The sequence below is a fragment of the Crocuta crocuta genome, unplaced genomic scaffold (assembly GCF_008692635.1).
Source record: "Crocuta crocuta isolate KB4526 unplaced genomic scaffold, BGI_CrCroc_1.0 scaffold430, whole genome shotgun sequence".
Taxonomy (NCBI): Eukaryota; Metazoa; Chordata; class Mammalia; order Carnivora; family Hyaenidae; genus Crocuta; species Crocuta crocuta.
In genome coordinates this window covers 3,027,427-3,048,830 of record NW_027527934.1, presented here as the reverse complement: position 1 = coordinate 3,048,830, position 21,404 = coordinate 3,027,427, and the positions used below count along the sequence as shown (strand labels likewise).

At 47.3% G+C, this 21,404-nt stretch overlaps 1 protein-coding gene across 1 annotated transcript in view; it reads right to left on the bottom strand.

Moving 5' to 3' along the window:
• Positions 1-21,404, bottom strand: part of TCF7L1 (transcription factor 7 like 1) — a 156,067-nt gene that overhangs the window by 7,982 nt on the left and 126,681 nt on the right. The window contains exon 5 of the mRNA XM_077751898.1: positions 12,442-12,525. Coding sequence (XP_077608024.1) covers positions 12,442-12,525 — 84 coding nt within the window. The remainder of the gene's footprint in view (positions 1-12,441; positions 12,526-21,404) is intronic.

Genomic DNA, 21,404 nt, shown 5'->3' with positions numbered 1-21,404 from the left:
TGAAACAGGCTCCAGGCTCTGAGCTGGCAGTCAGCACAGAGCCCGATGCGGGGCTCGAACCCACGAACCACGAGATCATGACCTAAGCGAAAGTCGGACGCTCAACTGACTAAGCCACCCAGGCGCCCCAGGGGTTTATTATTTAAAAAAAGAGCTACAATTTATTGAGCCCCTCACAACAAGCACAGAGCTAGGCAATGCATCTATTCCTTATAACCTAGCAAAGAAGCTGTGATTATCTCCATTCGAGGGATGAAGAAACAGCTCAGAAAGATTAAATGGCTTAGCTCAAGACACAGAGCTACTAAATGGCAGGACTGGATTCGTGTCAGCCCTCTATAGCTCTAACAAACCAGAGTGTTTTCTCTGGTCCTACCTGTCTCCCTCCCCAAGAGCCCAATCAAAACATGTCTCTGTTAGAGAGAAAGGACTGACATATATTTTCCTGCAAAATAAGGTAAATGGGTTGCAAGTGGAGAAGAGATTTGCTCTGAAAAGAGATCTGCAAAATGGATGATGATTTGGAGGCAGCCCAAGGGCTACATTTCCAAACTGCTGTCTTCCCATTTAAAATTTTCATTTCATAGATTCTGGGAGCCCTTTTTTTCTTTCTCACGGTGCCCATTTGGTGCTCATAATGCAAACCTCAATCTATACGTCTACATATCCGTGTGCTGACAGGTAGTCTTGCTCTATGTGCAATAGGCTAAGCAGAGACAAGAGGCAGAATACTGGCGCAAGGTCCCCAACCCAGGGAGTCCAGCCCCCAGAGTGGCAGATGCGAGGCCGAGAATTCAGACTGTTCATAACCAAAACCACTAGGTGGCGCTGGCACATGACCAGGTGCTGTGGGTCCGGAACCACTTCCTATTACCTCTCAACCCCAATGGGCTCAATTGACATTGCCTATAAATTCTAAAATTATTTCCTTATTTTTTTTCCTGTTCCCTTACTGGCTTTTGAAGGTATCCCCATGTACTTGAACATAGAGCACAAATAAGAGTATAAAGATTATTTTAAGGTCAGATTTCTTGGAACCTAATGTATTTAAATGGTGCATTAGGGTTCCTGGAAACAGCTTTGTCTAAGGGATGATTTTAGTATCATAAAAGCAACAGAATTATTACTAAAGTAATGGTAAACGATAAAAGAATTACACAGAATGATTACAATTTTAAAAAGTACATAAACACCAGTTAAAAAAAAAAAAAAAGACTAGAAACACACCAAAATGTAAACAGGTATGTTTGAGTGGTGGAGTTATGCGTGACTTTGTTTTTCTTGTTTCTATTTCTGTATGTTCCAACTTTACTTACTGTCTATACAAAAAAGTACACTTATCAATACAAAAAAAGAAAAAAATACAAACTGTATTATAAAGCATTCAGAAAACACAACCACACTAGCCTAATCCAGCCCCTTTTATCATTTTGGTAGATCTCCATTCATTTCTACTTCGTGTACATCTGGTTCTTTACATTGATTTTTATCATTTTTTTTAAAATTTTTTTGATTTGTATCATTTGTAACCATCTTTTTAAAAAATTAATGTTCTTTCAGCTTTTCTGAAGTATAAGTGACAAAACTGCAGCCTATTTGAAGTGCACAGTGTGATTCTTTGATATATGTATAAATAGCCATCTACAAATCCTTAATGGTATTAGGAAATCCTGACTGCCTTTGTACTGGTGAGTCTGGCCTCATCAGAAGCTGGCAAACAGCACTGAACAGGTAGCAACATACAAAGCAGAGACATGTGAGTTATATTAAAAAGGGTAGGCATCCCCACTTAAATGTCCTGAGAGTTATTATCGGTTCCCATTAGGTGGCATCATTGTCCAGAAAATGGGACTGGGAGGTGGTGGGTCCACAGAAAGGGAAAGGAGGGTAAACTTTTCCTTGATCATTCTGGAAGATGTGGCCCCTGGGCCCGATAATTGAGAACTGCCTACCCAGGGAAGGTTCTCCTTGGAGGCTACTGTTCCAGTAAAAGTTCCCACTCTGCACCTCCCAGTGGGAAAACCTCAGTACAAGTAACACTGAGCACAGCAGCCGAGCCCAAATTTACCTGAGGAAGAGCATCTCACAGCCAACTCGGACCTGAATCCTTCTGCAGGCACGCAGACCCAACCCTTTTCCCAGTTTGAGTGCTTCCTGAATGTTTTAGTCTGTTCTAGAGTTGGTCCAAGCCAAAGTTCTTTGAACTCCAGGTCCTTGAAGAAGCAACGCTTCCTCATCCACCATTCAGGACTTAAATTCAAGCTTAAAGTAAGGCTACCACCACGCAGCTCCAGCACAGCCGGAGAAATCCTCCCTCCACAGGGCCCCTCTCCTTCAACTGGTCGTTGGAGGCCTCCACAAGCCTTCCTGGCTCCCACTGTTCATTCACTATTCTCTTTTCCTCCTGATCCTGATTTCAGAGATCAAAAGGATAAGGTTTCATAGATCAGGCAAAGATGAGCCTTGGCTTTGTGGTACCACTCATAAAGCGGCCACGGCCTGGCCTACAGACTGCCCAGGAAAGACACTGAGAGTTCCGATGGGTTGCTAACTGCATCTGATTTTATGTATTTCAGAACTCTACATCCATTTGTCTGTTTACTGATGAAAGCAACCTTCTCCGTGGGGGCCAGAACTGTGTTCAAGAGACTATGCTTAACCCCAGGGCTGGGGGGGTGGGGGGTTGGAAACTGGAATAATTACTAAAATATCAGCCTATTCATAGTGTTGTAATGCCGTAGGAAGGGAAGAGGAGCTGACATGGCCGTGGAGGCCAGAAGAGGAGCAGTTTCTCCCAGTGCAGGGCTATCTGCTGAGAACAATCAACTGCCAGAGAAAGAGGATTTCCAAGGACTTGCTGGCTCCAGCTGCAAAGTTCAATGTTACTCCAATTCCAGCCGTGACAGATGATCAGCTCGGCCAGAGGTCCTGAATTTTTTTTTTTAATTTTTAAATTTTTATTTATTTTTGAGAGAGAGAGATTGAGTGAGCGAGAGAGAGAGTGAGAGCAGGGGAGAGGCAGAGAGGGAAGGAGACACAGAATTGGAAGCAGGCTCCAGGCTTCGAGCTGTCAGCACAGAGCCCAATGCGGGGCTCAAACTCATGAACTGTGAAATCATGACCTGATTTCACCAACTGAGCCACCCAGGTGCCCCTCTAAAATTTTTTTTGGCCACACAATTTAATCAATAAAAAGGGTCAGTTCTGCCATGTTTTGTATGCTTGCTTGTTTGTTTTTTGGTTTGTGCTCTTAGTAGTAGTATTTTCAATCTAAGGTTATTGCAGCGATCTTTCAAAGCTACTTGTACATTTCCTTGTGGGTTATTTTAGTTAAAACTTGGTAATTTGTGGGGCGCCTGCATGGTTCAGTTCATTAAGCATCCGACTCTTGATCTCAGCTCAGCTCATGATCTCATGGTTTGTGAGTTCGAGCCCTGCTGATAGCACAGAGCCTGCTTGGAATTGTCTTCCTCTCTCTCTGCCCCTACCCAACTCATGCTCTCTCTCTCTTTCTCTCTCAAAATAAATAAACAAATTAATTAATTAAAAAAATCCTCAGTAATTTGAAAATCCATGTAGCTGGGCTCAGATGAACTGCCATTTGCTGAGAACCAACAAAGAGGTGAAGTTCCCATTACTGGTCCCCCCTCACATTCCATATAGTAATGATGAACTTCTTCCTAATGATTTTAGTGACAGCGTTTTTACCTCTGACCTGTGCCTCAGCGGAACATCTTGTGTCTGTACAACTTTTTGGAGATAACCAGCAGGACTCACTGCTCAAGCTTGGACAGAAAACAACTTTCTTTGCCTGTATCCTACTGCAGGCCCTTGGGAATCCTTCCTTAAATTCCTTAACATGTTTCTTTCCTGCCCCTGTAGATTGACATGTCACTTAAATAAATTAGTATTCCCTCTCTCTGACAAGAACTGATGAAGCATTGGAAGGTAAATACCTTGTTCTCTGAGGTCTTCTCTTTGTTTCCCTCATATGCTACAGTCTCTGGACTCCTCCCTCACTATTTTCTGATCACCTGTCTCTAAAGTGCCCCCATGTCTTTCCTGAAATTAGTAAAATATTCCAGAGGGAGCTGGCCGGTTGGTAGTGCAGAAAATAAGATTGAAACATTTATATATAATAGAACCAGGGCCATACAGGTACCTAATTAAAGTTGGTGGGGAAAAAAACCAATTCTCTCTCTGTACATACGTGTACACACACACACACACACACACACACACACACACACACACACCTCTCTAACAAATACCACTTGAAAGGCAAAATGTAAGCTCTCTGTCATTCTGTCATTGTATCCAATTAAGGAAAGGAAGTCTGAATATATGTCTCCTATATGGAATTTTCCTCTACTGAGAGAAATGGAAATCCACACTTTTATGTCTTGGGTAAATGTGGAGACTGTCTATCCTGCCGGCACGGAGTTGGGCAGCCAAAGGGTTGGAGGGCAATAGAGCAGAGATGGAAAAATCTGGGCCTCTGATGACATGGATGAATTACTTAACTGGCTCTACAGAAAACACTGATCACCACAATAATAGCAACGCAATAAATTCCTTTCTTGTTTCACTACCAGAGAGACAGAGAGAGCGAGAGAGAGAGAGAGCGCAAGAGTACAAGTATTTGTATTGCATCTACTATATGTCAGCTATTGCTGGCTCCAGGTCTTGTGAATGTACAAGAGACTCGTCTATTTAGGCAGAAACATCTATTCTCATGGTACTTATATTCTCATCGGAGAGACGGACAATAAGCAACATAGAAACCATAATAACAGACAGTGAGAAATGCTAAGGAGGAAAACTAAGTCAAGGGAGAAGGGGGGTGGGTTATGACACAGGTTGAACAGGGAAAGCCTCAAGCAGAAAACGACTTTTGAATAAATACCTGAAAGAACTGGGGTGCTAGATGTGTGGACAGAGAGGGGAAGAGCATTTTGGCAGAAGGCACGCCAGTGCGGTGGCTTTGTGGTGGGCAGTGTGCTCGGCATGTCTGAAGAACCACAGGGAGGCCAGTGGACTGGAGCAAAGAGAAGAAACGAGGACACGAGGCTCTATATTCCTGTATTAACAAATGTTTTCTGAGCTCCTCATCTGCACCAGGCAGTTGGGCTGCAGGACGGAAGACGTGAAGGTAAACCAAGAGTCTCTGTGAGGTACTGAGTGAGAGACACTGTTTAGAGAACTCAAATGTGCTTGAGGTCCTTCTAAGCAGTGTCACATTTTTGAGGTCCTTGCAAATTGGGCTGTGGATAAAATTCTTGGGATAAATCATTTTCCTTATCAGTACTCTCCCTCCCTGTTCCTGGTGTTTGGTGGCATTGAAAATGGCAAAAGAGGGGCACCTGGGGTGGCTCGAGTCAGTTAAGCATCCAACTCTTTATTTTGGCTCAGGTCATGATCTCATGATTTGTGAGTTCGAGCCCCACATTGGGCTCTGCACTGGCAGTGTGGAGCCTGCTTGGGATTCTCTCTCTCCCCCCCCCCGCCCCTCCCCCCCCCCTCTCTCAAAAAAAAACAACACACACACACACACACACACACACACACACACACACCCCAAAATACCCAACAACCAAGAACCCACAAAAATAACCAAAACAAAAACTTGAAAAAGAAAAAAAAAAGAAAATGGCAAAAGAAAACCTTTTACTTTTGTTTCTTTGACACTGACCTCTTCTTTTCCTGCATAAGTGCTTGTAGGAAAAGATTAAACCCTCACATTTCAAATTATTGTCAGAATGTGCATAGGTGCATAGGTCAATTTTCATTGACTTAGGAGACTTCAGGAGACTTCAGGAGACTTCAGGTGAATTCTTCCAATCTATAAATTCAAATGTTTGTTTCTAAAGCCTGGCTTCACTTCTTTCTCTGCTATTTGTCATTTTCATTGGCTTGGTCTCTTTTGCAGGAACATGTCTGTTGACCGGTTTTGTAGTTTCTGCCCTCTGCATATGTCATCTTTTCTATCAGGATTATCAGTGCGCAGACTAGACTTGTCACAATGATCACTCTGCTCCAAGGTAAGATTCGTGAGCTGGGATACAGAGTAAGAATCCCCCAAAGCTAACTTCTCCCTAGCAGAAACTAGTAAGGGGATGGAGGAAGGTAATCCCCAATGCCTGGCCAGACTGGAGGGTAGAAGTCTGATGAAAAACAGGACACGCACATGGCTGCCAAGCCTCTCCCTACAGAGAGCACTTATCAGTTACAAACGGAGAAAGAGCCACTTCACAGTGGAACACATGGCAGACACCACCTTAACTGAATGACTGAAGCTGACATCCCTGCTATGGGGACAGATGGACACCGGAGCCTGCCTCCTGACGTGAGGCACCGAGGAGGACATAACATCAGTGCAGGAGTGTTCTTGCTGAACATAACCAGAGCCTAAAGGAGAGGAAACAAACTCTACCGGAAGGACATTCTACAAAAGAGCTACTCTCTACTTCTCAAAAAATGTCAAGGTCAGGAAAGACAAAGGCTGAGGAACTCTGCTAGATCAAAGGAGACAAGGGACACGGCAGGTAAATGCCATGTGTGATCCTCGATTGAATTCTGGCCAGGACACTAGTGGGACATTTGCCAAAATTTGAATATATACTGTGGGTTAGAGAGTAATGTGAAATGTTCATTTCTTGATTTTGATAACTGTACTGTGGTCATTGTAAGATGATATCTTTGTTCTTAGGAAATCTGTATGTATATGTATATATATGTATGTATACACACACATACACACACTTGTATACACACACATACACAGGAAGAGAGAGAAAGAAGGACAAAGCATGGGGCACAATTTTCTGAACCTGGATAAAGGTATATGGGAGTTCCTAAGGTGCCGGGGTGGCTCAGTAAGTTAAGTGTCTGACTCTTGATTTTGGCTCAGGTCGTGATCTTGTGGTTTGTGAGTTTGGGCCCCGCAGTGGTCTCTGCACTGACAGCTCAGAGCCTGTTTGGGATTCTTTCTCTCTGCCCCTCCTCTGCTTGCTCACTCTCAAAACAAACAAATATTAAAAAAAAAAAAAAAAAAAAAGAGTATATGGGAGTTCTTGTATTCTTGCAATTTTTCTGAAAGTTAAAAATTATATCTAAATAAAAAGTTAATACTGTACAATAAGCTTTTTTTTTTTTTTAACATTTATTTATTGTTGAGAGACAGAGAGAGACAGAGCATGATCAGAGGAGGGGCAAAGAGAGAGAGGGAGACACACAATCCAAAGCAGGCTCCAGGCTCTGAGCAGTCAGCACTGAACCTGATGCGGGGCTCGAACCCATGAACTGTGAGATCATGACCTGAGCCTAAGGCAGATGCTTGACAGACTGAGCCACCTGTACAATAAGAATTGAAATCAGTATTGGAGGCAAACACAGGTTATGTGTGAGTTTTGAGTTTTGAAGTGTTTTGGGTCCACAACAGGTATACTGGTAAGACAGAAAAACTATGCACAATTTTAAAAGGGAAATCTCAGTAATTTTTTTTACATTTATTTTTGAGAGAGAGAGAGAGCACATGTGTGCAAGTATGCGAGTGGGGGAGGGGCAGAGAGAGATCGGAAGGGAGAGAGAGAATCCCAAGCAGGCTCCACACTGTCAGTGCAGAGCCTGATGTGGGGCTCAAACTCATTAACTGTGAGATTATGACCTGAGTCAAAATCAAGAGTTGGACACTTAACCAACTGACCCAGCCAGGCGCCCTCTCGATAAATGTTTTAAATTGAGAACTGGCATGGTAAGCAGAGTCAGGCTTCTCAGCTCAAAGGCGGCCATTCTTCCAAAGAAGCACTTCCAGGCACTGGCTTGACAATCAGACAGCAGACCTGAGGCTCGGCCAGTTGCTTCTGAGAGCAGCCCAATATTTAATGACAAAATGGGGCATTTACTATTTAAAGAAAGCATTTTGGCCATCGTCTAGAAAGCAAATTACAGGTGCATGCGCAAACACACAAACACAGAAGGGAACGAAATGCTGTATAACAAAAGGTGTGTGGGTTGAGGGATTACAGGTCTCCTTCTGTGCAATTTGGCAATTCCCCAAGTGTTTCACACAACACCAGCATCACGTTTAGGGTTTCAAAAAACGATTTAGTTAAAAAAAAGTCCTGTATGAGAAGAGGGAATGGAGCAAGAGGGAGAGAGGGGCTTAGAAGGGGTATCAACCTTTCCCCCATCATTTAATCCTGCATTCATTCACGAATACTTTATAAGTACCTACTCTGTGCTAGGTGTTATGACGTGCTAGGTAAACGAGTGTGAGCAAAGCAGATGGAATTCCTATCTTCGAGTTGGTTAAATTCTGGAAGTGCCTTTGTTTTGTGTGGCTGGGCACAGTGCTCCAGGGAGAGAAGAGGGAAAAGACAGGTGCCAGGCACACGGGGCCCCGGTGATGGGTCTGGATGACAGCCTACATGCAAGGAGATTACAGCGATCAGATGTTACAAATCGTTACATATAAAATATCACAGCTATCTGGTTCTTAGAGCTTGTTTTTAAGGCATAAAATCCAAGGAGTAAAAACACTGAACTCCATCCCTGCCCTGGGCCGGCTATGGCTTGTTTATACACATTTCCTTGACAGGCAGCTTTGACAGGACTCACTAAATCTCTGCCAAGTATGCAGGCTGTTTCCTTCATTTGCCCTTCTCCCGGGGCCAACCTCATCTTAAAATATTTTGCTCGTGATTCTAAATGAAACTTTATAATCAAGTGTTTTCAACCTTCTAATAAAAACACCCGTGCCCAAACCTGCACAAGTACTTCCGGGAACCTCCAAGTCCTGCTTACATCTCCAGCCGGGAGAAGCCAGGCCCTAGCAAACTGGGATGGTCTCTAGCTCCTTCTTCCCTTTAGCCTCCGATCTGCAATGAGGGCAACGATTCTCCATTCTGGCTGCCCCTTAGGGTCTCCGGGGGAGCTTAAAAAACTCAGATACCAATGCCACCAATTAAATCATATCCTTGGGAGAGTAGATGTGAGATTCTATAGGCTCATTCTCTCTCTTACCCTTGTGATCTGTGCACTCGAACTGGCAACTAATGCATTCATCTGCTAATTAAACAGTATTTTAATTACCCTTTCCTTGTCTTAATAACAGCAATGGTGGTGGTGGTGGGGCACCCTCAGTGAGCTGACAGTCACTGAGGGGTTACTTTGTGCCAGGCGCAATTCTAAAATCGTTACAACGCACTGGCTCATTTGCACACAATGACTCTTGAAATGCAGGCCTCTTCTGATTCCTATTTTATAGACAAGGAAACCGAAGCAATGAGAGATGAGGAAATATGGCTAAGGCTGCACTGATAGGAAGAGGCGGAGCTGGGATTCAAACCCACAGTGTTAGACAGCCTCTGACATATAGAGGCTCCCCCCAGGCATGTCAGGCGGAATGAGATGTTCCAACCTGAAAACTGAGAATGGGGGTCTTCTCCCAATCTTTAGGATTTCAAGTTGATGTTAAGGTTTTGGCCATAAATTGTTCCTTAAGTGTTTGAGGCTGGTTTATGCATTTAAAAAATTTTTATTGTTAAAAATTTTTTTTTTAATGTTTTATTTATTTCTGAGAGAGAGAGACAGCGTGAGCAGGGGAGGGTCAGAGAGAGAGGGAGACACAGAATCTGAAACAGGCTCCAGGCTCTGAGCTGGCTGTCAGCACAGAGACCAACATGGGTCTCGAACCCACGAACCGTGAGATTATGACCTGAGCTGAAGTCGGACACTCAACCGACTGAGCCACCCAGGTGTCCCCCAAAATTTTTATTTTTAAGTCGTCTCTACACTTAATATGGACATTCAACTTACAACCCCGAGATCGAGATGTTCCACTGACTGGGCCAGTCAGGCTCCCCTCNAGAGAGAGAGAGAGAGAGAGAGAATCTTAAGCAGGCTCCATGCTCAGGGCAGAGCCCAATGCAGGGCTCGATCCCACAACCCTGAGATCATGACCTGAACTGAATTCAAGAGTCGGACACTCAACCGACTGGGCCACCCAGGGGCCCCTGCTTTTCTACAGCAGAATATAGAGTGTGACAATATACAGTTTACTAGAAAATTAGCCATTTTGTTGCCTACAGTGTAACATATCCCCTGGGCATGCTTCTCCAGCCTGACAAACAAGGAGCCCCCGCTCCCCCGCCAAGCGGGACCAGTATCTGCAGAGCACTGTCTACGGTGGGCGAGTGAGTGTCCGCCCGGCTGGTGGAGCTATGGGCTCAGAACCTTGCTGAGGACTTAGCGACTGCATGTATCTTCCTGTCGCTCATATGGAGGTAAGAAGTGAGAATGGAGACCTTAACTTATTTGAGGAAAATTTCTTCCAGAAAGAGAATGGAAGCATAGAGAGAACCCAGAGCTGTTAGTGTGTGAGCATTCAGGCTTCTGGAGTCACGAAAGCCCGAGCCCAGGAAGCAGAGGGCTGCAAACACTGGCCGATGCCACCTGTGTCGAGACACAGTGGGGGAGACACTGGGACGGAGGCATGGGGTGCAGTGGCCTGGCTGAGCCGGGCTGCGGTGGATTGGCAGAACAGAGGAGGCGGAGACAGAGGTGCAAGTCCCGCTCTTGTGGGAGAGGCCGGTGGTGGACGCCACACGGGAAGTAAGATAAAGCCTGCAGCAGGAGGAGGGCTGGACACGGGCTTTTAATTTTATTTTTCAGAGCTGGATGGCTCTGTGCAGTAGGAAGGATGGGAAGCTCAAGGAGCACTCGTGCTGGTTTTATGGGAACTCACTTCCTCTAAAGGTAGACGGAGGGGCGCCTCGGCGGCTCAGTCGGTTGGGCGTCCAACTCTTGATTTCAGCTCAAGTCATGATCTCACAGATCGCGTGTTCAAACCCCACGTTGGGCTCTGTGCTGACAACATGGAGCTTGTTTGGGATCTTCTGTCTCCCCCCCTCCCCGCCCCTCCCCTGCTTTCTCTCTCTCTCTCAAAATAAGGAAATAAATAAAAATTTTTTAAAAGGTAGATGGGAGATTGTATATACTATGCAGAGAGTACGTGGAGGGAAGAACAGACAGGTCATCTCGGGGTCCGCTGGAGTGGGCTGTGGGGGGGGTGCCACAGGATGGGTGGGGGGTGAGCAGAGATTGGAAACAATTAAAGAGAGACGGCTGTGCCTGGAGGGGACAAGCCAGGTCTGTGGCAGGGTGGATGTGGGAAGCCGCGTCCTCCACCATGACTGACCACTAGAGGGCATCGGGACCTTGCGCTAGGCCATCCCACACAGGGCTCTGGGGGACCAGAGCCACCACCCTGGCCTATTCCTAGGGTGGCCTCCGAGCCTGTGAACCAGATGGCTGGCCGCTCACTGTTCCCTACACAGGCACTGGTGTGTCCTAGAGATGGTGAGAACCAGCTTCCCACCGGTCTCCCCAGCGATGGCAGCAACAGTCATCTGACAACTACCCGTGACACTGCTTTATAAACTTCCAAGGGCTCTGCTGCTGTAACCACTCTCACAGTTACTGGAAATCCTACGGGCTCACTGAGCCCTAACTGGTCTCTGTATATCTAGACTCATCTTTTAAATGAAAAAGGACTGTCAGGGTATCTTAAAATGTCCTGAATGAGATGAAATAATATGTCTGGGATTTATTTTAGAACAACCCGGTGTAGCGGGAGAAGGAGTGTGGGTAAAGGGAACAGGTGAAATTTCTCATAATAATGCTTTTAAAGATACCATGTCTTCCCAGGTCTCCTTGTCTGTAAAATGTGCAGGCCGTGCCCGTGGGGTTCCAGCTGCACCCTCTGACTTAGAGGTTCACGGTACAGCGCATGACACCAGTTAGCTTGAGGGGTCTGTGGGTCTTTAGGACAGGGATGCCCAAGCTCCTAAGAAAGTCCTGGAATGAGACGTCCCAGGACCATCTCGTATCGATTTCAGTCCACTGCAAGCCCTGAGCAGGCGAGACCTGCTTGGACCCCACTGCTCTTGCCTCCCAGGACCATCCAGGTCTTCCTTTGGGACCTGCGTTGTCACAGGGTTTGGCACAAAGGTCTCGGCTGCCCCGCGGGGGTTTTTCTCTGCACAGGGCCTCTTCAACCGTTGTTGCCGGCAGCGATGAGAAGTGGCAGCAGTGTGGAAGGAGGCTCGATCCAGAGAAGGAACACCGCTGTCCAGGTGGAGGGGGCAGAGGGATTCTGAAGGCAGCGGGAAGGACCAGGGTGACCAGCCAGGGTCGGGGCAGGCATTTCTAACCACACGACATCCCAGCTGGTATGTGCGTGTGTGTCGAGGTAGAGGGGGTGGGAAGGCGCACAGGTAACACTGCCACATGCCGGACTGCTCAGCTCGTCCCCTGAGGCACACATTTGAGGCAACACCACCAGACCCCATCAGCTTCAGGGAGGTGGACGGGACGTGATGACACGGGGCAAGGGGAGCCAGAAGATCCCTTTGGCCCTTGAAGGGGAAACAGACTTACCAAGTGTGCTGGGGATGGTGACCTGGTGTCCTTGACTGTGGCACTGGAGGGGACATCGAGGAGGGGCCACTTCATCTGCAGGTACTGCACAGGGGACAGAAAACACAAGGCACCTGGTGAGATGAGGCCTTGCAAGCACCCCCAAGTGAGCAGAGGAGGAGCTGTGCAGGCAGGGCTATGGCTGGTTCGCTGTAACCGCACATGCTCCTTCCTGCTCAGCGTCCATGTGATTATCTCAGGGGAGCGCACATGCTCAGAATCACCACTACCACCACGAGCCCCCTCTGTCATTTTGTGGGGGACACACAACAGGACGACCAACCAAAGTGTCCAAAGAACCTACCGCGGAGGGTCAAGTTCTCCCTGCTCTGGTCTACAGGACAAGCAGGGCTCATCAAAGGACCAAGAGCTCCCACATGGTGGCCCTGTCCCATTCGTTCCCATCGCTCACAGCATCACACACAACACTCCCTAGGAAATGGCCTCCAGAAGTATCTGGTGAAGGAGTGAATAAAAGCCATCTGCCTGACACTCGCAGGGTCATGGGTAATACCTGTCCATACTCAATGGTGCCAATTTAACTTCTAGCTATAGTGTTCCTCAGCCTTGAAAAGATTATCCAGTACCTTACCCTGTATTATTGCAGAAAATCCAAAGCAAACAGTAAACACTATACATGCAGATACACTGTCTTTAAACAAAAAGCCTCTCCTTGGGCCACCTGGGTGGCTCAGTTGGTTGAGCAACTAACTCTTGATTTCGGCTCAGGTCGTGATCTCAGGATCAGGGGATCGAGCACTGAGCATAGAGCCTGCTCGAGATTCTCTCTCTCTCTCTCTCTCTCTCTCTCTCTCTCTCCCCCTCTCCCTCTCCCCCCCCGCCCCCCGCTTGCACACTCTCTCTCCCTAAAATAAAAAATAAAATAATTTTAAAAAGTCTCTCAACCCTGGCAGGCAGTCTGGGGTCTGGAGTCAAAAGCTCATGGGTTCAGGGCCTCACTCAGCCAGTGTAGGCTGTGCAACCCTGGACAAGCATCTTAACAACTCTGAGTCTCAGTTTCTTCATCTATATAGTAAGGCTACTATTCATAACATTACAGGCTGTTAGAAGGATTAGGGACAATGTCAAGTATTGAACACAATGCTTCGCACATGGGAGACATTTGATAAATGGCAGCTAGATTTTCGTAAGCAGACCATTAGTCTTTGCCAAGGGCAAAGCACACATGTTGTCTTAGTGTCAACACTGACATGGTGCTTCTGGGCAGCAGACCAGCTACGCAGCCTATTTGCAGAATTCTTGAGGTTACTTTGAAAATTACACCTCCAATAGGAAATGATGACTCCAGGAAGAGTTTCATAGAGAGGCAAAAATAAGTCTCTGAGTTCTCTCTTTTGGTCATTCAGTTTTAGGGAAAAAGAAATCATGAGTTGGCCTCGAGTTATGTGCACAGGATCAGAAAATTAAGATAGGCAGTGCCCCTTTGCTCTCCATCAACCACAAAAATGGACTGAGAGGGGCAGGGGCTGGGCTTTCAAAACAACATCCGCAGGCAAGGATGATGGCCCTAGGACACATCTATAAAGGACCAGCGAGTAGCCCGGACAGCAGGTGGGATGGGCCAATCAGGCCTGGCTATGGGAGACTTGGGAGGTGGGGGGGTTGTGGGAGCCTATAAATAAGGGCAGTCTCCACTCTGGACCCTCAGTTGCCTGCCCCTCCATCCCTGTCCCTGCATTCTGCTGACCGTTCCCACCCCCACCCGTCTTTTTCCCTACCCAGAGCCTAAACTTTGTAGATTAACTAACTGAGATTTCAATGCCTTTGACAAATTAAAAACACAGGACAAATACTGGAATGGTGAGTTAAAACTCATTTCCTGGGGTGCCTGGATGCCTCAGTTGGTTAAGCATCTGACTGTTGATTTTGGCTCAGGTCATTATCTCGGATTGTAAGTTTGAGCCTTGAGTTGGGCTCTGNGCCCTGATTTTCTCAGTGAATAACATTTGAGCCATACTGACAGTTTCCAAGGCATTTCCACACACATAAACCAGTTTCCTCTTCACAACAAGCCTGCTATTACAAGTAGGGGTGACTGTCCCAAATATTCAGATGAGCTAATGGAGGTAAATGCAGGGCAAGTGACTAGCCCAACCTTATGATGGGGACTGGAGCTGAGGCCTCTTGGCTTCAAACCCCACGCTGTGCACTGTAACAGGAGTCGTAAAGCTTTTCTTAACACCACCTTTATGAAACCCCACTCCACCCCGCCCCTGCCTTTTTTTTTTTCTTTTTCTGGGATGGGTTTTTCTCCCTCCCTTTCTGTCAGCCCTCCCAGGGCTGGCTGCCTCAGAGCTGAACGAATATATACACATCAACATTCTCCCGTAGGGACCGCTTGAGGTGACCCAAGCTCACATTGTTCATCACACTGTTTCTCTAGAAGCAACAACCTGAGCGTTTGTTTGTTTGTTTGTTTGAAGTTGAACTCCAACCACAAATATCACGTGCTAAAGAGACGTATCCCAAGTCCACCCTGATATGCAACATAGTAGAAGGGGCACCTGAAACTCACCAGCTCTACCAGCATATGGTTCCCTAGTTGGCATCATAAAGACACACGCTGGACACTCTTCATCTAAGAACATGTAAGAGGGATGTTCTTAGATCAAACAGGAATCCATCTGAATCCTTTTTAGTCATTAGGCAGAGCAGGCTTGTAGGAGTCTAGCTCAGGGCTTCTCAACCGTGGCACTAGTGACATTTTGGGATACTGTGGGGACTGTCCCATGCACAGCAGGGTGTTTAGCAGCACCCCTGGCCTCTACCTACCAAAAGCCAGTAGCTCCCATTCTCCTGCCCATTTGCGATAACCAAAAAGGTCTCCAGACTTTGCCAAATGTCTCCTGGAGCAGCAAAACCATCCCCCAATGGGAACAACTGCTCTACTATGAGATGCATGAAGGTCTGCCTTCATCCTGGGGCTATCAAGGTACCAATATACATACAGACACACACACACACACACACACACACACACACACTCTGAGCAAGTGCATTTAGTAATAGCTACTATCTTTGGTTGTCCATCACTTGGCAATGCTTGGTGTCTTACCTACCCACTGCCTGGACTTCCAGGGGGAGGAAGAGACCCCACTGTCCTCATATCTCTGTAGGGTTCCCTCTCACTCAGTGAGTTTAACTGAGACCTGGAGGCTTAGAAGTGGGGGGAAATCTTTAGCCTTGTCCACCACCAAAGCCTGGCCCATAGAGGTCTGTCAGACAGGTGGGGAGAGGGGTTCTAGCAATGGTGGACATCCAGCCCAGGACCTTTCCTGCATCAATGCTGGGGTGGGGGGGAAGGTGTGCATGTGCACAAGAAGGATTCATTCTAGGAGATGAAGAAATAGAGGACTGTCCCTTCCCCCTTTCTACTTTTCTGCCTTTTTAAGATTTTGAAACAAATGATGCAGGGTGGTGGGGAAGACCTATAAAAAGACGCTGGAGCCCGCTGCAACTTCGCCAAATGCCCCTGGGTTGCAATTCTGAAGAAAGGAGCATTCAAAAGGGCCAGCTGAGCTTCCCAGAACCATCAATCAGGGCAGCAGGGGCCGGCGGCACCTCTGCAGTCCTCTCCCACCTCAGCACCGTCTGTGGAGGTGGCTGGGCAGTTCTGGATTCCCGCGTCAGGCCTACCCCCATGTTTAGGAGCAATAAAACTCTCTTTGGCTGCAATTCTCATCTGAAGCCAGCCCCACAATCACCCCCCGGGGCGAATCAGTTATCGGGGCATAAGAGAGGTGTGGCTGAGCCTAGATTCTTTGCAAGGTCATGGCATGTGGGTAAATTAAAAATGCTGGTTTCTCCAAGCCTCATCTAGGTTCCATCCAACTGACCCTAGCTGGCTCCTGGCCAGTGTCCCGTGGGGCCAGCGGCCTCCCTGCTGGGGATGCTCTTTAGAATGTAAAACATAGAACCTGTGTGGCATCAACTGCCAAGCAATAGCAGCCAAGCAACAGCAAGGGCTACCACTCATGGGGTGCTGTCTAGGAGGTAAGGACTCTCTTCTGATACTCACAAGCAGAAAGAGAAAACTAGACCCAAATGGTGAGTACAACCACTCTCATTTACATATGCTACTGTAGGCTGTGACTCTCTGAGGCAGGACAGATATGCAGTTCCCAATCTTACTGAATTTGGGAAACTCTTTCCGGGGATTGGGCTTCCGTAGAACACCGTTGGGGAACTTGTGGTTCACAGTTAAGTAGAGGCAGTGGTTTAGAACCTGTCTTTACCGTATTAAAAAAGGGTGGTTCTGTTCCTAGTTTTATTACTATTTTAATGTTTATTCATTTTTGAAAGGAGAGGGGTAGGGGAGAGAAAGAGCGAGCTGGGAGGGGCAGAGAGGGGGACAGGGGATCCAAAGCCAACTCTGCGATGACAGCAGTGAGCCCAATGTGGGGCCGGAACTCATGAACTGCGAGATCAGGACCCGAGCGAAGTTGGACGCTCAACTGACTGAGCCACCCAGGTGCCCCTGTTCCTAGTTTTAAGTCATTTTCACTGGGAAAGCTGTAGAATGCTCTCAGATCTACCAAAAGGGTCATGTGGTTTCTCTCTTATTTGACTCAGTCGTGAGATGCGTACATAGTGACAGATTTCCTTACACGAGAGCATCTTGCCTGCCCCAGGTAAACCCTATTTGGTTATGGCTTGTTCGTTCTTGTACTGTACTGTGGAATGCTAACTACAAGTCTCTTAAGATTTTTACTTCAACATTCCTAAGGGAGAGTGAACAAAAGTTTTCTTTTTTGTGCTATTAGTGTCGCTATCAGTGTTATTCTGGCCTTTACTATTTATAAAGGGGGCTGTACCTCTTTTTCTTCATGCTCTGGGTCCCTTTCTGCTTCTGGGGCCCCTCCTTAGCACCCTCCTTGGGGTGAATACTTGGCCAGGTGGGGTATTTCCATTCGACCCGGCCCCAGGGAGGGGTCCCTCTGAAGGGTGCTCTCACCGGACAGCCAGAACCCCCTTTCCTGCAGGGAGGCAGAGAATCAGTCCTACAGGGTCCCTGCTTAGCTTGAAGACTGTGCAGCAGATTAATTGCAGCTGTGCCCTGGAATTTCCCCAACATACAAATCTTCATGATGTAAAACAGCTGGGAGGAAATCCCAGCATGCCCCGTACAGAGGCAGACCTGCCAATGAGCCACGGAGATTAACCCTCCACCTCCCAGAAGGTAGGGATGCCCCCCCACCCCAGCCAGATCTGCCCCAGTTCCAAGCTTGCTTTGGTGTGGACAGGACTCTGCAGGACTCTGGGTACCGCCCACATTCTCCCCATTCACAGGTTCTCACAGAAACCCTCTAAGCAGGGCCCAGGCGAGAGAGGAAGCAAAGCTTCATGTTACAGAAGCAACAGCACAGCTCGCCGAAGAAGTGCACTGCAGTTGGAAGCGAGGAAACAAGTCATCTCCAAAAGTTCCCCAGGTGAGAACCCTCCACCCCACAGAACTCCTTTCACTTCCTGGTGATAGCGACGGGCCTGAAGCAGGGAGAAGGGCTCTTCCCTCTAGCTTTCCCGTCTCGCAGTTTTTACCCTTCAGGAGCAGAAGCTCGCCAGTGGAGATGACCAATCTTTCCTGCCTCTTTGGTCCCCAGTGATAAACAGACACTCTGGAACCCCAAAGCCAGGGCCCCTGGAACACAGAAGACGGCTTTCTTTCCCAGATCTCCCTCTTAGGAAACTGTATGGTGCAGCCACCCAGCAAAATAGGCAAGAAACCCCCTCAGGCTGTCCACCACAGAGTGACAAGGACATTGTGCAAAATGCAATTGTTTTAACATGAAGATTCGTATTCTAAATGAAAAAATGTGAACCGATGATCGGTTTCTCTTTACTCTCCATCCTGCCACAACTGGGGACGGGAATGCAATCATTTCTCATCAGGACTCTGGTTTGCAATTTGGTGGCTCCCCAAATTCCACAATAGTTTATCTTCTAAAAACTAACTCATCAGGGGGCCCCTGGCTGGCTCATGCAAACCTTAACCTCAGGGTGATGAGCCTGAGCCCCACATTGGGCTTGGAGCCTACCTAAAACAATAACAAAAACACCTAACTCATCAGATCTCTTCCTTGCTTAAAAAATCCTTTCCTCATTGGTTGCTGTGGTCAAGGGATCAAGCCCCCCACCCCCCCCAAAGTCCTCAGCAATCCGGAGCCAACCTGTCCTTCCAGCCTTCACTCCTCACAGCTCCCCTATTCCCCGCCCACTGGCCAACACCAACGGCACTCAAGTCCCTACAATATAGTGTGCCATTTGCTCAGCAGCTTCCCAGCCTGGAGTATCCTTTACTAACAGGAAACTCTAACCTCTTCTTAAAAACCCTGTCTCAAGTTCCCCTTCCCAGACAAGCCTTCTCTGGCTTCCCACAAGAGCCAGCCACTCTCACCTCTGTGCCAGCTTGGTGTTCCCATGGCCCTGGTCATGCTGAGTTGCTGTTATTCATTTGCAAATTCTGCCCTTCTTTTGGACTGTAGGCTCCTCAAGGGTCACGTCCATATCCCCAGTTCCTTGCCCAGAAGCCAGCATCCATGATGCTTCCAGACCCTTGTCCCACCTTTAGCCCAAGCACTTATCAAACTCATAAGCTCCAGTTTCTACATCTGTAACACTGGGTTGTCCGGTCTCTTCCTGAATCCTTTAGGGTTGTGGAACGCATTTAACGGAGTTCCTTTTCACTCTTGAGTGATTGGTTCTCACGTTAATTGGCCTACTATTGCCAAGAATTTGTAAATGCAGCTTGGAAGCTCTGATACCCAAACCCTGCTAGTTCCTGGAGGCCTGTTTAAGATCCTCTGCCTTCTGTCAAAATGGACATAAGTTGATCTCAATTTGAAAGTCTACCAACATTGAGCAATGGGCTCATTAGCGGGGAGAGAGAACCGCTCTCCCAACTAAGAACAAATGTTTCATTTCAGGAAATCACTGAACAAGATAAAATGAAAGTATTTAGAACTGGTTTCCAAACATGATGGATTAGACAAAGTTCCCAGAGCGAAAGTATAAAAAGCAAAGCGTACACTCTTCTCCCTTATTTTCTTTTCTCAAGATGAGTAGTTTCTGCATTTGGTTCGTTTCGTGGATGACACTAAATCCTCAACACAGTCATGATCTTCGTTTTACTCATGGGCAGAAGGTGCGGTTCCATCTTAAGTTTCTGCTAATAGGTGAGTTGTTACAAATGAATCCAAAATGTCTTGATATAAACAACTTTTTTTCATGTCATACAACACACAAAATTTTCCTTATTTAGAACCACATTTTTGCAATGCTTTAAACCAACAAAATGACTTTTTTCTCTGAGGCACCTGTCACAGCAGTTAGGTCAGCAAATATTTTTGGAGCCCCTCCTGTGTCCTGGCAGCAGAGGGGGCTCTAAAAATATTTCACGACTGAGGAGTAAACTCAAGAGTGGGTTGGTTGGGTTCCAGTTTTCCCATAAACACCTATTCCCTGCCCACACCCTCAAATAATCTCCCTTCTTTCCCGGATTATTCTCTTCCTCTTCCAACTTGGATAATCGGGCAATTCTGCATACCAGACTTGACCAAAGGTTGGTTTTTAGAAACTGGCCACCAGCAGCCCCCCGCCCCCCTCCACCACACACATACAGAGGCCCATTTCCCCTGGTGGAAGGATACAGCATGAGAAGCAGAGACCAGGGTCTCAGGCTCGTTCTAACCTCTCTGGACTCCATCATTTCACCTTTAAAATGGGAGTATTTTACTTCATCGGCCTGAAGGCAGGGACCTGGACCAGATGGCTTCTCATGGAAGAAAAAAAAAAAATCAAATGTCTGATTAAACCCCAGTGGGTTCCTGGGAGTGGAGACTGCATTGAGGTACTGGATAGACTCCGAGGAGTCCTCGCAGATCCCCATTTACAAGCTGTGTACCTGAGGAAGCGACCTCACCCTTCAGAACCTCTGGTTTCTCACCTGTGATGTGGGAATAACGGCACCTCCCATCTGGCAGAACTGTTTTAATTTAGTGCAGCAGTCACTCGGGAAAGGACAACCCGGAGGGCTGAGCACATGGAGAGCTCTTAGGAAACAGGTGTTTAGTCCCCGGAACTTAAGTTTCCTTTTGTTCAATGAGCCTGTTACCTGCATTTTACTCAGGGATAAGGAAGAGCTAATTAACATAGAGTTTGACCATTCACTCCTCTCTGGGCGCTTTATGCAGAAGGGTCCTGCTCAGTGGTGCATTAGTAAATGGGTGACAACCAGCTCTCTGAGCAAAAACACAAACACAAACCCAGCTCTGTAGCATTTGTTGGTATCCACAGTGTAAATATTCCCACCATGGCTGATTTCAAGCTACGATGGTAGGTCCCTGACGGCAGGGATGGGAAGAGACGCTAAGGGCTGGCTAGGTAGCAGTGGGCTCTAGCACGCAGTGCTTGCGGACAGGCTCTGGGGGTGCCCTGGCCAGTGGGGGCTTCCAGTTCTGCTCTCAGCCGGCTGGAAGGCTCATACATGTGGTCCTCGGCTGAAGTGGGCCCTATGTCTTGAAGCAGAGTTGGACACTTGGCCTGGCAGATCTTTCTGGCAGCTGCATGCTCCTTTTAGAAGGAGCAGGGAAACTCTGCCCCCAGAGCACTGGGCATTCAAAAAACCAGTCAAAGTGAAACAAACTGCTTTTGGGTTATCATTTCTGAAGCCTGGAACTACAGGCCTCCTCGGTCTATGGGGCCTCTCACATTGGCTGTGATCTTGGGGTTTGCTGGGCTTGGGCAGTTTCTGTGCTCAGTGCCTGACAATATACACACATAGAGAAGCTTCTTTGTAGGAACTGGTGTTGGACGCCTGGCCCTCCTTTCCCTGAGCTGAAGCCTGCCTGACCCCTCCTCCTCTCCCTTCTGCCTTGGGTCTCGTCATGGCCATATCTGGTGTATGA